This window comes from Sarcophilus harrisii, chromosome 2 (assembly GCF_902635505.1).
Source record: "Sarcophilus harrisii chromosome 2, mSarHar1.11, whole genome shotgun sequence".
NCBI lineage: Eukaryota > Metazoa > Chordata > Mammalia > Dasyuromorphia > Dasyuridae > Sarcophilus > Sarcophilus harrisii.
Window position 1 is genome coordinate 390,348,294 of NC_045427.1, and position 14,608 is coordinate 390,362,901.

Below are 14,608 nucleotides of genomic sequence, written 5' to 3' on the forward strand. Positions count from 1 at the left end.
GAGGCAGCACCTAAGCAGTATTCTTTGGTTTTGATTGTAAGAAAAAAATCTCTTTTACGGTTACTTTTATCTTATTGTCATTGACTTCTATTTACTGTGAAAGATCTACAGTTTACCATTTAGAATTGGATACCCTCAGACCACCTACAGATCTTTTTATTAAGCTCTGTTCTGAATATATTTTGAACAGAATCAAAACCAGAAAAATTTAAAAGTACCTATTCCTGCCTGTTAGAAGCTGCCAATCTGAATTAAATTCTCAAAATATTACAGATGGTAAGGACTTTGGATGTTGTCTGTCTCCTCATTTCTTGGATGAGGAGAATGAATTCCAAAGAGTTGAAGTAGTTTCCCCAATCTTACCCAAAGGTAGTCCAGGAACCAAGAATAGATGCCAGGTCTCCTACTGTGATCTTTCCACTATGACACACTCCAGATGTACTGATGGTACTACCAGTACCATCAATATAGGGATCATAGGATCACAGACTGAGAACAGGAAAGGAACTTTGAGGCCATCTTATCCACCTCCTTCATTCTACAGAGGAAACAGAGACCCAGAGAAGTTAAATCACTTATCTGAGATCACACGTATGGTAAGTGGTCTTAAACTCGGTCCTCTGACATCAAATCCAGCATCCTTTCTATTGCACATTGCTCAAGAGAATTATTTTTGGTCATTCTGCGTAATATTCACTGTTTTATTTGACTTTGCAAGTAAGGAATTTGAGGCCCATAGAGGTTACAAAAACTTCCCAAGATGACAAAGTGAGTAAATAACAAAGCCAAGATTTGGATCCAGGTCTTCTGATTCAATGTTCTTGTCTTCCAACAATTCAGTAAGGTAGGCAGTATAAGTATTATTATTTACATTTTACAGGTAAAGAAATTGATGAGAGAGATTTGGTGAAAAATAGTAAATGTCTTAGCTGGGACTGGAATAGGTCTTTTGATTCCAAGTTCAATATATTTTGCAATAAACCAGAGATTGTTACTGCTAAAATTAGGAACCCAACTAATTCCATTTGTCTTCAAAAAAGCTCATCTGCCTTTACCTAAATATTTATCAAACTCTTTCAGAAACCAAGAATAACAACAGTTTAGTGCCTAAGTACCATCCCAATTTCTGGATGGATGGGAGGTGGAGATGCTGTGCCCAGACTGAAAAGCTTGCATCTGGCTGTGCTGAGTATGATCCAACCAAGAATGGTAAGAATGTGTTCCCCGTTTGGAACCACATAGGGAGGGTAAATTTTCTTTTCTGCCTTTTCAGTAGTACCAGGTAATTTCTTTCTTTCTTTCTTTCTTTTTTTTTTTTTTTGACTGAGACAATTGGGGTTAAGTGACTTGCCCAAGGTCACACAGCTAGGAAGTGTTAAGTGTCTGAGATCTGATCTCAGATCTGTTTGAACTCAGGTCCTCTTGACTTCAGGGCTGGTGTTCTATCCACTGTGCCATCTAGCTGCCCTCAGTACCAGGTAATTTTATACATTCATCCATCATCTTTGAGTGTCCCCATAGGCAATTTATATTTTCTCAAGTGATAAATTTTGTTTAAGTCTTAAGGACTAGGAAGAGAGGAAAACCATCGATATGAATAAATGTAATATGGTATTTTAAAGAGAAAATGTGCAAATATCCTCATACCCACATTGTCTATACTTTCTTTCCATGTCTTTTTATGTATGTGTTGACTTCCCTATTAGAATGGGAGCTTCTTGAAGGCAGCAGCTATTTTTACTTTTTCATATCCCCAGCAATTAACTCAGTGTCTGGCATATTACTCAGTACTTATTAGCATTCAATAAATGCTTATTGATTGATTCCTTCCTCCTTCTTCTTTCTCTTTAATCACCTGAGCTTTTTTCATAGTTGTTATGTTATAATATGAGTATATGGGTTGGCAAAGTATAGGATGATTGCTGAGCACATACCCCGTTCCTTACCACTATGAGTTACCACAATCACACACAATTTTGAGAATCTGCACTGCCTCAGTATCAGCTCCTGTCTTACACTTGCAAGAATGAGCACTGAACTCAATTCCACATTCTCTCCTCTGGAAGACCAGAATAATAGAATTCACCAATGTGATCCTAATTTCAAAATATTGCTAACTTCAATATTAGTATTTGGTGCTCAAGGTCTCAAACCTGTCAGTGCATTAAGGAGATGTCTACCTAAAGCATCTGAAAACTTTCCCCCAGCAGAATGGGAGGATGAGAACAATTTGTTCCAATGGCTATGAAGGTAGCTTAAGCGAAGCTTACTCAGATACTAAAGATGTTAAGTCTTCCATTTCATTTTAGGCCATAGACAGTTATCTTGATTTATGTCCTGCCACTGGACTTCAATGATTGTAGAAGAGAGAATGAGAATGTGCAACTGACTTACTTCAATCCAAATTAAGACACTGATATCATTTTTCCTTTTTGAAAACTAAGGATGAGCAACAACTGGAGCTCATCTACTTATCTAAGAGCAGTCTACTTTATCTCTATTGGGCTGATCTGGGTAACAGGATCTTTTAGCAATAAACCACAACATAAAAAGGAAGTTAATACAAGAAAGTATTCTTTCTTAGGTGGAGATAAAATGTCACCTCTGCCTATGGGAAGTTCTGCTACCTAGTTGCATGACCTTAGGCAATCTACTTCAACCCTGAACTTTGATTGACTCTTCTCTAAAATAAAGAAATTATTTTAGATCATAGGTTATTAATCTGGAGTTTAGGAAACTCCAAGGGGGTTCATAGATTTTGGGGGTTTGTGAACTTAGAAAAAAAGTATGTATTTATTTTCTAACCTTAGTATTTCTTTCAATTATGAATTTTTCAAGGAGTACAATTATTTTCCTTTTCTTGAAAGGAAATTGAGGTTAAGTGACTCGTATAGGGTCACACAGCTAATAAGTGTTAGAAGTCAGATTTGAACTTGAGCCCTCCTAACTCTAAGGCCAGTTCTCCATCTACTGAACCATCTAGCTGCCCCAATTCATCACTATTTTGAAATGGAATGTCTTAGTTGGACTAGCCAAATTATCCATGACCCAAGAAGATTAAGAACTCCTACCCTTTCAGCTTTAACACAATTACATTCAAGGGAATTAGGTTTGGACTTGAAAGACTGTCCTAGGTTCAAATCCCAAATTTGCCACTTACCCTGTAAGCCTTCGTAATTTACTCATCTTTGGGCTTCAGTTTCTTCATCTATGAAATAAAGACATCAAATTCTGTCTCTGCCAGCCTGAAATCTATTATTCTATCTTTGAGACAATGATTATCAATTCAATCAATCTTTTAAGTGGGGCAGTTTCCATGAAGAAGAATATTGCTTTCAGAATCAGAGAGCTGAAAATTGTACTGGAGGTATTCTGCTCTCATCAAAGACTGTGTATGAACTGTGTATGAAACAAAGCATAAGGACGATGTCCAGAGAAGGGCTAGTAGGATAGTGAGAGGCTTTGAATTTCATATGAGGATCAGTTGAAGGAACTGGGAGTATTTAGACTGGAGAAGACTACATTGTGTGGGGAAAGGAGGAAAGAAAATGGTAACTGTCTTTTAGTATTTTTTTTTTTTTTTTTGGTATAGAAGGGTTAGATTTATTCTGTTTAGTCTCAAAAGGGGCCAACCAGAAGCAAGGTTGCAAAGTTGCCAATTAAGATACCATGTCAATAAAAACTTTCTAATTATCCAAGAGTGGAATGGGCTGCCTTCTTAGAGGTCTTCATGCAGAGGCTGAACAAGTTGGATATATTTTCATACATGAGTTAGACTAGCTGGCTGCTGAAATCCCTTTCAACTCTCAAATTCTATGATGATTCTGGAATACTGTTCTAGGCAACAGGCTTGGGTCTGGAAATATAAAGACAAAGAAAAGATATTTCTTGTTCTCAAGTAGCTACTGGTTTTCTGGGGTGAGGAGGAGAGGGGTTCTAGATATACACAGATAAAACTTAATCTAAGGTAATTCAAAGGGGAAGAGAGCCCCAACAACTAGGAACATAACGAAAGTATCTAGGAATTCCTAGCAAGTGAGCTAGGAATTCCTAGGGGAGATAAAAATCATAGGGGAAGAGGAGTTGACCTTTTGGAAGATGAGGGAGAAGAGATGACCAGCTTCATTGTAATATACTCTGTGTGTCTTTGTGTCTATGTATGTCTGTGGTGGGGGAAGAGGGAAAGAGAGAGGGAGAGTGAGAGAGAGAGCAAGAGTGAGTGCAAGAGCAAGAACGAGAGCGAAAGCAAGAGCGAGAGGTAGGGAGGGCGAAGAGGAGAAGAGAGAGAGAGAAGGAAGGAGGAAGAGAGCGAAGGAGAGAGGTAACATTAAATGTAAAAAAACAAAAAGGCTGAAGCCAAAATATGGAAAACTTGAATTGCTGAGCTGAGTTTGTGTTTTATCATAAAGGCAATAGAAACTACTGAAGATTTTTGAGCAGGAAACTTCTATAGTTAGACCTGAGTCTTATGAAATAATTTTGACAATTGTGTGGTTGGCAGACATGAGAAGAAGATGGGGAGAAACTGGAAAGAGCTTAATTAAGAGGCTTTTATTATAGTGGTATTATAATTGTCTAGATGATTGGTGATGAGGGGCCAAACCAAGATAAAGGCTTTATCTGTAGAAAGAAGGGAGCAGATATTAAAGATTGAATCAACAAAATTTGGCAGTTAATTGGGATTGGACATAGTGTTAGGATGGCATATTGAAAAGGAAAGAGTTAAAAATGACTCAGAGTTTCTGAACTTGAATGACTGGGAAGATATCAACACCCTTAATAGAAACAGAGAAATTTAAAGGACGGGCAGGCTTAGAGGAAAACATAATAAATAATCTTTTGGACATGATGAATTTGAGATGCTAGCAGGATTCAGCAATCAGAAATGCAGTAAAAAGATAAAGATTGTATATATAGATTTATCATTTATATATAAAGAGATAATGATTGAAACCATGAAAGGTTAAGATCTCCAAGAGGGAGATAGTATAGTAAAAAAAAAAAAAAAAAAGAAAAATATAGAAAAAGGGGACATCCACACTAAGGAGACAGGAAGAAGAATGATTAATAAGTAAGGAAAATGGAGTAATCATACTAGGTGAGAACCTTATTATGGAAACCAAGTATACCTGGTTACTGAGGGTTAGACAATGGTGTCAATAGATTGAGAGGTCAAGTAAAAAGAGGATGGAGAAAATGCCTTCGGGTTAGTAATTAATAGATGATTAGTGACCTTGGAGAGAGCGCTTTAACTAGAAGGATAGGATAAGACCAAATTGCAAAGTTTTGAATATAGAGATGGAAGGGACTTCCAAATCAATGTGATTTGAGTATTCTTTTGAGTATAAGAACTCAATAAATACTTACTGATTAACAATTAAACCATCCCCATCTGAGTGTCCCTCTGATGAGGATCATACAGTGAGAGAGGTAGATATCTTGTTCATTAATGGGAGAATCCCCCAGTTGAGACAGTAAACATTCTCTATGATTCTGGCATGGGGAAAGAAAGATACTCCCCATTCAATTATTCCCAGACTACCCTTGGGGAAGGATTGTACTTGTGTAAAACTAATGGCTGACCATGGTACCAATTCTGTTTCATAGTTAGAAAAGATGAGTGTTGGTAATTGAAGGCAATACAACAAAGAAGCCAGCATGGTCTGGTCAAGAGGAAGATCTGTGTTCAAATTTGGACTCAGATACTTATCTGGCTCATAGTTTCTTCATCTGTAAAATGATCTGGAGAAGGAAATGGCAAATCACTCCAGTATTTCTGCCAAGAAAACCCCAAATAAGATCATGAGCAATCAGACATGACTGGAAAAAACAAAACAAAACAAAACAAAACAAAAAAAAAACAAAAAAAAAACACTGAACAAGGGAACAAGGTCTACAAAGCTGATTCTCCTAAAAACCTTATCAGTTAATGTTCTGTCATTAGTAAGGGAGTGGAAAGGGCCCTGGCTCTGGAGTCAAATTCTCCCTCTGACATTTACAAGCTGTACGATATTAGATAAGACATTTTAAAGTTTCTTAGGTCTCAGTTTCCTCATTTATAAAATGAGAGGATTGGAATAAATATTCCTTTAGATCCCTACTTCCTCTAGATCAATTATCCTCTGCTCTCCATTTTATACTTAAGGAAATTGAGGTTCAGATGCTTAAATAGCTTGCTTAGGGGTCCATAATGAGGTCTGAAATAGGATTTAGCCTCGGAGCTTCCTGACCCTAAGCAATGCAAAGCAAATCAATATTATTGAGCAACATCTATAAGTGTCTGTGCTAAGGCACTGTTCTCCTTCAGTCTTGTCTTCCCCATGTTAAACATGTCCAATTCCTTCAACCAATGGCATGGCATGGTCTCAGGTTACCTTTCCCAGTCACTTTTCCTTAAAATAAGCCTGAGTGTCATTAGAAACCAACAGCTTCTACAAGAAGAGAAATTAGGAGAAGTGATAGTGATGAATAAAGGGGAAGAAAAAATGGAAAGCTAATGAGTGGGTGCTTAAAAGCCATAGCATATAGATCTGGTCCTCCAAAAAAGAAAAAAAAATCCACCCCCAGCTCAAGTCTGTTCAGAAATGATGTGCAGGAGGTGACAAGGAGCCAACAGCAGTGTCAGGAAATCAGTGATTCACTAGTTCCCTGAGTCACTAATTCCCACTTTTAGACCATAATTCTTCTTTATTATATAATATAAAGAACAAATTACCTATTCTGTCTTGTGAATTAGCACATATCCACATGCTTCAGTCTTAAATGAATTGGAGTAAATCATTCATCTCCCCTGTTTCTTTTGCTTTAGGTTTCCCATGAAATCTAGGGGTACAGAAGCTAGAGTGCTAACTTCAGGCAATGGCTAGCATCTCTTAGCCAGGCAAAATGGGACTCAGCAGGAAAAGGAAGAGCATAGTGAGTGAGCATACATATGAGCAGAGGAGAGCTTTCAGATTGCTGAAAACATTGACAGGCCCCCAAATTGAGAATTCTTTAACAGAAAGATTTAGGCACTGTTTTATTCTTCTTCTCACTATTATCCTTTTGTTTTCTATGCTATCCTTTTTTTTATGAAAAGCCTCCACATCCCTTAGGTGTTTGTCTCTGGGGTTTGCCCAGTTTGCTTTTATGTTTATTTTGTTTTTCTGGTTTTTCATTTCAGCTTCAAAGAAGCCTCTTCCTCCCACTCCTGAAGACAACCGAGTGAGTAAAGTCTTAGGGTTCTTGCAATGGTGTGACACCCACCACAAGAGTCTGGATGCATGCTTCCCCTCAATGTTTTCTCTCTCTACTCCTTTTTTCTTGGAAACTGGCTAAAAACTGCAATCTATTTCAATTCAATTCAGATCACTTAAGTGGATTTCTTATGTTCATATTAATTCATTTGGTGATCTAGCACAGTGTAATAAAAAGAACATTGGATTAAGTGGTTTAAAATGAGAAGACTTAATCTTTAGGCCTACCTCCACCACTGAATTTGCTCTGTGACTCAGGCTCTGTCTTAATTTCCTTATGTATAAATGTATAAAATGGTGATTACTTCACAGTAAGGATCACACAAAAGGATAAAAAATATTTAAAGAATTGTCATTACACATGGCTTTTTAAGCACGAGTTGTTATGATCATCAAATTAAAGTAAAATTGACCTCACTGTACAGTGCTATGTTCAATAAGCATTTATTGATCACAGTGTACCCTCTGAGCAAATAATATTCCTTTACATTCATATAACTTGTCAAATCTTCATTTGTTGCTACTAATTCTGATATAACATCTCTCTTCCACTCTGTTTTCCAAGTTCATCCCTTAATATCAGGTCTTCTTGTTGACCCTTGCCAGTCACTTGATTGGGGAGAGAGTCCAATCTACAGGTAAAATACATGGTCTGAGTTCTTAAGGACCTTACAGATGAGTTGGAAAGAGAAAACTTACACAGATACAAATGGGCAACAATGAAAAAGCAAAAAATCAAAAGTAACCAGTCCCTTATCATTTAACTCTGAAAGGTGATATCTTATGGATATCTCAAACTGAGTATGTCCCCAAAATAATTCACTATCTTTCTCCCAAGTCTTCCCCTCTGCCCAACTATCTTATTTCAGTTGAAAGTACCTCTATTCTCTCAATCACCCAAGATTAAACTTCAGAGAAATCCTCAACACTTCACTCTCACAATACCCAACTTGTTTTCAAATCTTGTCATTTGTACTCTCACAGTATCACATATTCGTACCCTTCTCTTCACTCAAACAGCAACAACTCCAGTTTAGACCCTCACTCCCTCTTGCTTGGATTATTGAAATAGCCATTTAATTCTAATCTATAGTCCACTCAACTGCCAAAGTAATTTTCTTAAAGTGCAGGTCTGACTAGGCCATGCACCTATTCAATAAACTCTAGTAGCTCCCTATTACCTCCAGAATCAAATACAAAGTCTTCTGAACGGTATTTAAAAGTTCTTTACAACCTGATCTCTTCTACCTTTATAGTCTTTGTAATATTTTACTCCCCTTCTTGAACCCCAGGTACTTGCTGTTTCTTAAATCCAATACTCCTCTTGTGTGTGCCTTTGGACTAGCTATCTGCCATTCCCACACCTATAATGCTTTCATTCCTCACTTGTGCTGTTTATTTTCTCTGTCTATCTCTAAGAATCAGCTCAAATCTCATTTTCTAAAGCCTTTTTCCAGGTCTCTTCCCCCATCTCCCAGCCGTCCCTGCTTTCCCCACTGAAATTACCTTCCACCCACTATGCATATATTTTATTTGTGCCTAGTTATTTACATGTCTGCCACATTAGATAATGAGCTTCTTTAGAACTTATTTTTGTCTTTCTTCATATCCTCAGAATTTAGCACAGTGCTTGGCATGTGATAAGTTTCTTAAATGATTTTTGATGTAATTTTTGATACTTTGATATATAAGATGACATAAGCACATAACAAAGCTAATTTTCTTGATGTGGCCTTGTAGACTTTTCCTTACTGAGGGCAGTGAAAATATTTATAATTCCAGATAACTTCTCTAATACCACATGGAGAATTCTTTCTCTATTGTTTCAGTCAAACTGATTCTGCCTCCTTATGCTTCCTGAGGCAGAGGAGCTTTCTGCCCATTTTTCTCCAAGCAGAAAAGTGACATTATAAAATTGGCATGTCCCCAGGTGAACAAACCCTGAATCACCACACTGAGAGAATAAGCCCATCTTCTTGGCAAGAATTATACCAGTTATTCTGGAAAAAAATCTTTCTACTCTTTTCTCTAAATGTCACATATAAAGTTTCACAACCTTCTTGGCAACGCATTGCAGAAATTCACCCTGCTCCCTCCCCCTTAGTTTGGTACAGTGAAATAAGGCAATGGATTTAGTCAGAATACCTGTGTTTGAATCCTTGATCTTTCATTTACTACTTTGGCAAGACAGTTCGCATTCTGGGACTCAGTTTCCCTCTGTTTTTTAAAAATCTTACTAACTTGTCTTTGCTTGTTATATTTTCAGACATTTCTATTAAAAAGTCTTTTTAGAACAGAACTGATGCAGCTTCTCACAGTCTGACTCCTGGAGTTTGGCATCATAGCTAAAAGAGAGGGTTAGATGATTTCTAAAGTGTCATCCACTTCTGACAATTCTTTCTACCCCCTATTCCCTTCAAACTCTTTCTCTCTTCTTTTCCCTTTCTCTCACTTTCCCTTTCCTTCCTTCCCTTTAAATTCCTTTCCCTTCTTTTCTCCCTTTCTTTTTTCTCTTTCCCCTTTTTCTGTCTCCAACCTTCCTTTCCCTTCTTTTCTTTCTTCCTCTCCCTTTCCTTATCTTTCCCTTCCCTTCTTTTTCCTTTCCTCTACTCCTTACCCTTCCCCTTTCTTAATAATTTTCATCATCCCTTCAACTTTGAGCCATAGAATTTGTGACTCTTTCCACATCTTTCTCTTCTCTGTCCTACCTCTGGCTAGCCACTGGGGCTAGCATTTGTGATATGCTCTTAAACACACACACACACACACACACACACACACACACACACACACACACATTCCTTTTGAGTTAAATAAACCTTGTCAGGTGGGAGAAATTGCAGTATTGAAGAATAAGGTCTGCAAAATGTGATTAGGAAACACGGTGTTGGAATACAATATAACTATGAACATGATTTTGCCTTTCAATTTGTAAGCAATTTAGCTTCATGCAAATAAATGTTGCAGTGCATTCAGCTAGTTCCCAATATTCTCTAATACAAAACAACAGTAATAGGGAGGGGAAAAGGAAGATCCTCTCAAATCCCTTTACCTCATTTTTGTAGGTCGTTTAAACCTTTCTCCCCTAAATTTCTTTCATTCTACCCTGTGATAACAAACGCAGCTAATTGATTTTGAGTTTTGTCTTCCTTTCTTTGACCCTAACCTGTCTCCTTCTACGAAATTTATTCCAGAGCAGGGCCTTGAATAAAAAACAGTCTACAAGAAGGAGAAGCAACCAGAAGAAAGGGTAGAACTGAAAAGGACCTTAGAACCTAGAATATTATAAGTGGGAGGATCTTAGAACAATATGTTTATTTTGAGAAGAATCTTAAAATAGGAATGCCCTGGCCAATGCAGGAATTTGTTTTACTTGACTTTGTTTATTTGTTACCAAGGTTTTGTTTTTCTTTCTTCTTTCTCACTGGGTTATAGGTAGAAGGGAGAAGGAAAAATAAAAGCTCAATAATTGAAAAAGATAAAATTTAGTTTAACAAAATTTTCAGAAAAGAAGGGATATAGGTCAAAGACTATGAAGTGTTTGTACCTGAAGGATCCTTAGGATCATAGAATCATTGACTTGGAGCAGAAAAATCTTTGAAGATCATCTAATCCAACTCATTTTACAGGGAACTGAGGTATAAATAGATTAACTCACCCAAATTCACACTGTTGGTAATTGACAGAGTTGAGATTTAAACTTAGATTCTTAGACTTCGACACCCATGCACTCCTTCTACTGGATCATGATGTCTCAGAATATAGAGCAGAGAATGTCACATCTGGAAGGGGATCTGAGAACATTTTTACAAGCCTTCCCAGGTTTCTCTGAAACCATCTCCTTCACCATTTCTTGCAGGATATTAGTATTTCATTACATTCAAGTACTACAATTTGTTCAGCCATTTTCTCCCTCAATTTTCTATCTTCAGCCACTGTAAACAGCACTCTAAATGTTTCTACATACATGGGTCTTTTCCTTCTTTCTCTGATTTCTTTGAGATATAGAATTAACAGTAACATTGCTGTATGAACAGTTTCATAGTTTACTTATTTTTTCTTCAGTTGTAAAATGAGGCTTTAGAATATACGAACAATGTCAGAACTGGCTGCAACCTTACAATATAGTCTGTGAGAGAGAGCTGGAAGTAATGTGATAAAATTCAATGATAGGGCAAGAAGGATAGCTGGAAAGGACTTTGGAGCATAGAACATTAGGGTTAGAAGAAACCTTAAGATAGACTGGCATTTTAGATGGAATGTTAGAGATCCTCAAAGGACTTTTGAGACCATTTTGACTAACTCCCTCATTTTACAATTGAAGAACTGAAGGTCCAAAGAATAGTAATTTGCACAAGATCACATGGTTAGAAACCCAGGTCTTTTTACTCTGCTCTTGTGCCCTTTCTCTTTTTCTTTTCTTTTAAAATAACCTCACTAAAGAAAAAAAACCAGCAAAGACAATGGATAATAACAAAGAGAATCAACAATCCACTGAGAGATCAAAAATTGAATATAAGCCTTTGTAAAGAGCATGATGCTTCAGAGAGAATGAATGTGACTTGGTTTATAATCCAATATAGACTCAGCTATCAGCATATAAACTGCCTGGGCTTCACTGTTAGCACAAACTACAATGAGAAGGGTGGCAAGCACCACTTATTTGGCTCTTAAGTGTATGGTAATCTCTGAGCTTCCTGCTACTATCAGTTCTCTTCATGTCATCAGGATTTCTTCTATTCTTGAACTAGCTCCTCATTTCCCACTTTCACTTCTTGCTCAAAACCCTTTTTATTGACCTCCAGTTCCCACCCACTCTTCTTCCTGGATTCTTTGCATTCAGATTCACTGTGAAAAGGAACACAGGTTCCAAGTTCTTCCCTAATCTGATGCTTAAGAAAATATCAGATGCCTCCTTTAGGTTTTCATTGTTAGTCATTTTCAGCTTCATGTTTTCACTTCTAGTAACTAAAAGTATTGTAGTCAAGAGTTTTAAAGAAGAAAAGGCTTTAAAATTTAATTCATTTTGATTCACAAATACCTAATTACCTATTCAATGCCAGGTTCTGTATAAGGGATAGATCTTTTGCTCTCAAGGGTATTTCAATTTGATGCTGGGGAGAAGGCATGTTTATACCTCCCTACCAAAAAAAAAAAAAAAAAAAAAAAAAAAAACTTAAGATAAAGGGGGAAAGAAAAAAAGTTCTAACAAAATGCTGAAAGGAATTTGAAGTGGACATCTTAGTCTGTGAGGATGGCTTCATGGAGGAGATGGTTACTGAATTAACCATAAAGATTGTAAAGATTTCAACTGATGGACAGGGGGATGGGGTTAATTTTACAGTGGGAGAGGGGGAACCTTGAGGAAAGGCATAGAGAAAGAAAGGGTTTTTGTCTTAGCTCCTCTCTCCATTTTTTTTTCCATTCTTGTACCTGGAATGATCTCTTCCTAAATTCTTTATCTTTTCTTTTAAATCCTAAATTTTTTAGTAGATTCTAATCTTCTCAACTCTTTTTAAAATTTAATTTTATTGTATTTTCCGCTCTAAATTCTTTGCCTCTCTCTCTTCCTCACCCAATGAAAAAGCCAGAAAAATAAAATCTGTTACGAACATGCATCTCGCTTTTTTTTTTTCTTTGATCAAGATAGAGAATTCTGGAAATCCCCTCTTGATCCCACTACAGACCCTAGAAAGAAACCATGGGTATTAAATGAGGACCCACAAAACCTAAGTATGGTTTGTTTCCATCTTAGGTGTTAGGCATGATGAATACTGAGGTTCTATGATCTCAGAGGAAACTCCATACTGGTATTGCAGCCAGTGTCCCACTTCTTCAAGAAGAAAGTAAAAAGCCAATTATCTTTAAAATGCCCCTTGGTTCTGACTATAATGTTAAACCAAACAAAGAATTTGCAAATGGTCTTAGCTGATGTCCAAATGCATTGTACAAAGTTTGTTACTGTCATGTTGTTAGAAGATGAATCTAAATTTCAGTTCAGGGACTGGATAACCACATTCAAAATCTGAACCTCTTAATTCTATCTTTATTTTATTCTTCCCTCCTACCAGCGGTCATTAAGAGAACCTGAAGAAGCCCTAGTCATTGCCTTGTATGACTACAACACAAATGATCCCCAAGAACTCACCTTACAAAGTAATGAAGAGTATTACCTCCTTGACAATTCAGAAATCCATTGGTGGAGAGTGCAAGATAAGAACGGGTAAAGTATCTTTTTAATCTGATTCCCAAGACTCAAAGTAGTAGAAGGGGAAGTTGGAATGCTTCCTCTAATCATACTGACTTTGATGACTATTTTGGATTAAGAAAGAAGAGGAGCAGTGGAAAGTACAGGGGATAGGGGAAAGGACAGAAAAAGAAGGAAAACAGACTCATAAATAGGATAGACCATGGAGACTTTATCCAGATAATTTAAAGGGCACTGACAAAATTTCATCCTCTGCATCAGTAGCCATGAAACTTTATATATTGCCTTGGTTATACCAGGATATGTTTCATCCCAGCCCAAACCTGCCTACGCAGCAGCCAGCAGCCCTTTAGCAACCTAAAAACCCTTCAATATTCTATCCTGCCTAAACCCAATCAGAGAAGAGCTTCCTCTACTTTTACTTCTATTTAGAACAAATATTGCTAATTATAGCTCTGAAAGAAGAGAAGAGGTTTGTTTCTTTCTTAGAAGTAGGAAAGGCCCTCTGTAAGCACTGAGTTGGCCCCTGACTAGGCTGAAAGTTTCCTGAGTTTTTCCATTGACACCCATAGTTTAGGGACTTTGAAACTCATAACAGTCTTATTGAATCTGGTTACATCAATATTTGGGCATGGTTGAAGATATACCACACAGAGGGTCATTTGTTTTGGCAGAAAGAAAAAGGAATGCTATGCTGTGTAATTTTTTGTCCTCTTCTTAATGTAGCCACCAAAGATGTACTTCTGTTAATATTCTCTTCTGAGACTTTGTGGCATGGAGATGACAGTTCTTGAAAACTATGCCGGTTAAGCAGAAATTCTGAGAGGTCTTGCCAACCTGGGAAAGTTTTTTTTTTTTTTTTTTTTTTTTTTTTTTTTTTTTTTTTTTTAGATTTTCAATAGTATTTTATTTTCTAAGTACATGTAAAGATAGCTTTCAACATTCATTTTTGTAAGACTTTGTGTTCCAACTTTTTCTCCTTTCTTCTCCTATCACCCTCTCCCCAAGACAGCAAATAATCTGATATAGGTTAAATATGTACAATTCTTTTAAACATATTTTCATATTTGTCACATTTGTCATGTGGTAAAAGAAAAATCAGGCCAAAAGGGGAAAAAATCCAGAAAAAGAAAAACAAACAAAAAATGAAAATATTATGCTTGGA

General features: G+C 36.9%; 1 protein-coding gene across 1 annotated transcript in view; it reads left to right on the forward strand.

Moving 5' to 3' along the window:
- ITK (IL2 inducible T cell kinase) overlaps positions 1-14,608 on the forward strand; it is an 84,437-nt gene that overhangs the window by 31,044 nt on the left and 38,785 nt on the right. Inside the window, exons 4-6 of the mRNA XM_003756773.4 lie at positions 1,081-1,209; positions 7,163-7,203; positions 13,307-13,458. Coding sequence (XP_003756821.1) covers positions 1,081-1,209; positions 7,163-7,203; positions 13,307-13,458 — 322 coding nt within the window. The remainder of the gene's footprint in view (positions 1-1,080; positions 1,210-7,162; positions 7,204-13,306; positions 13,459-14,608) is intronic.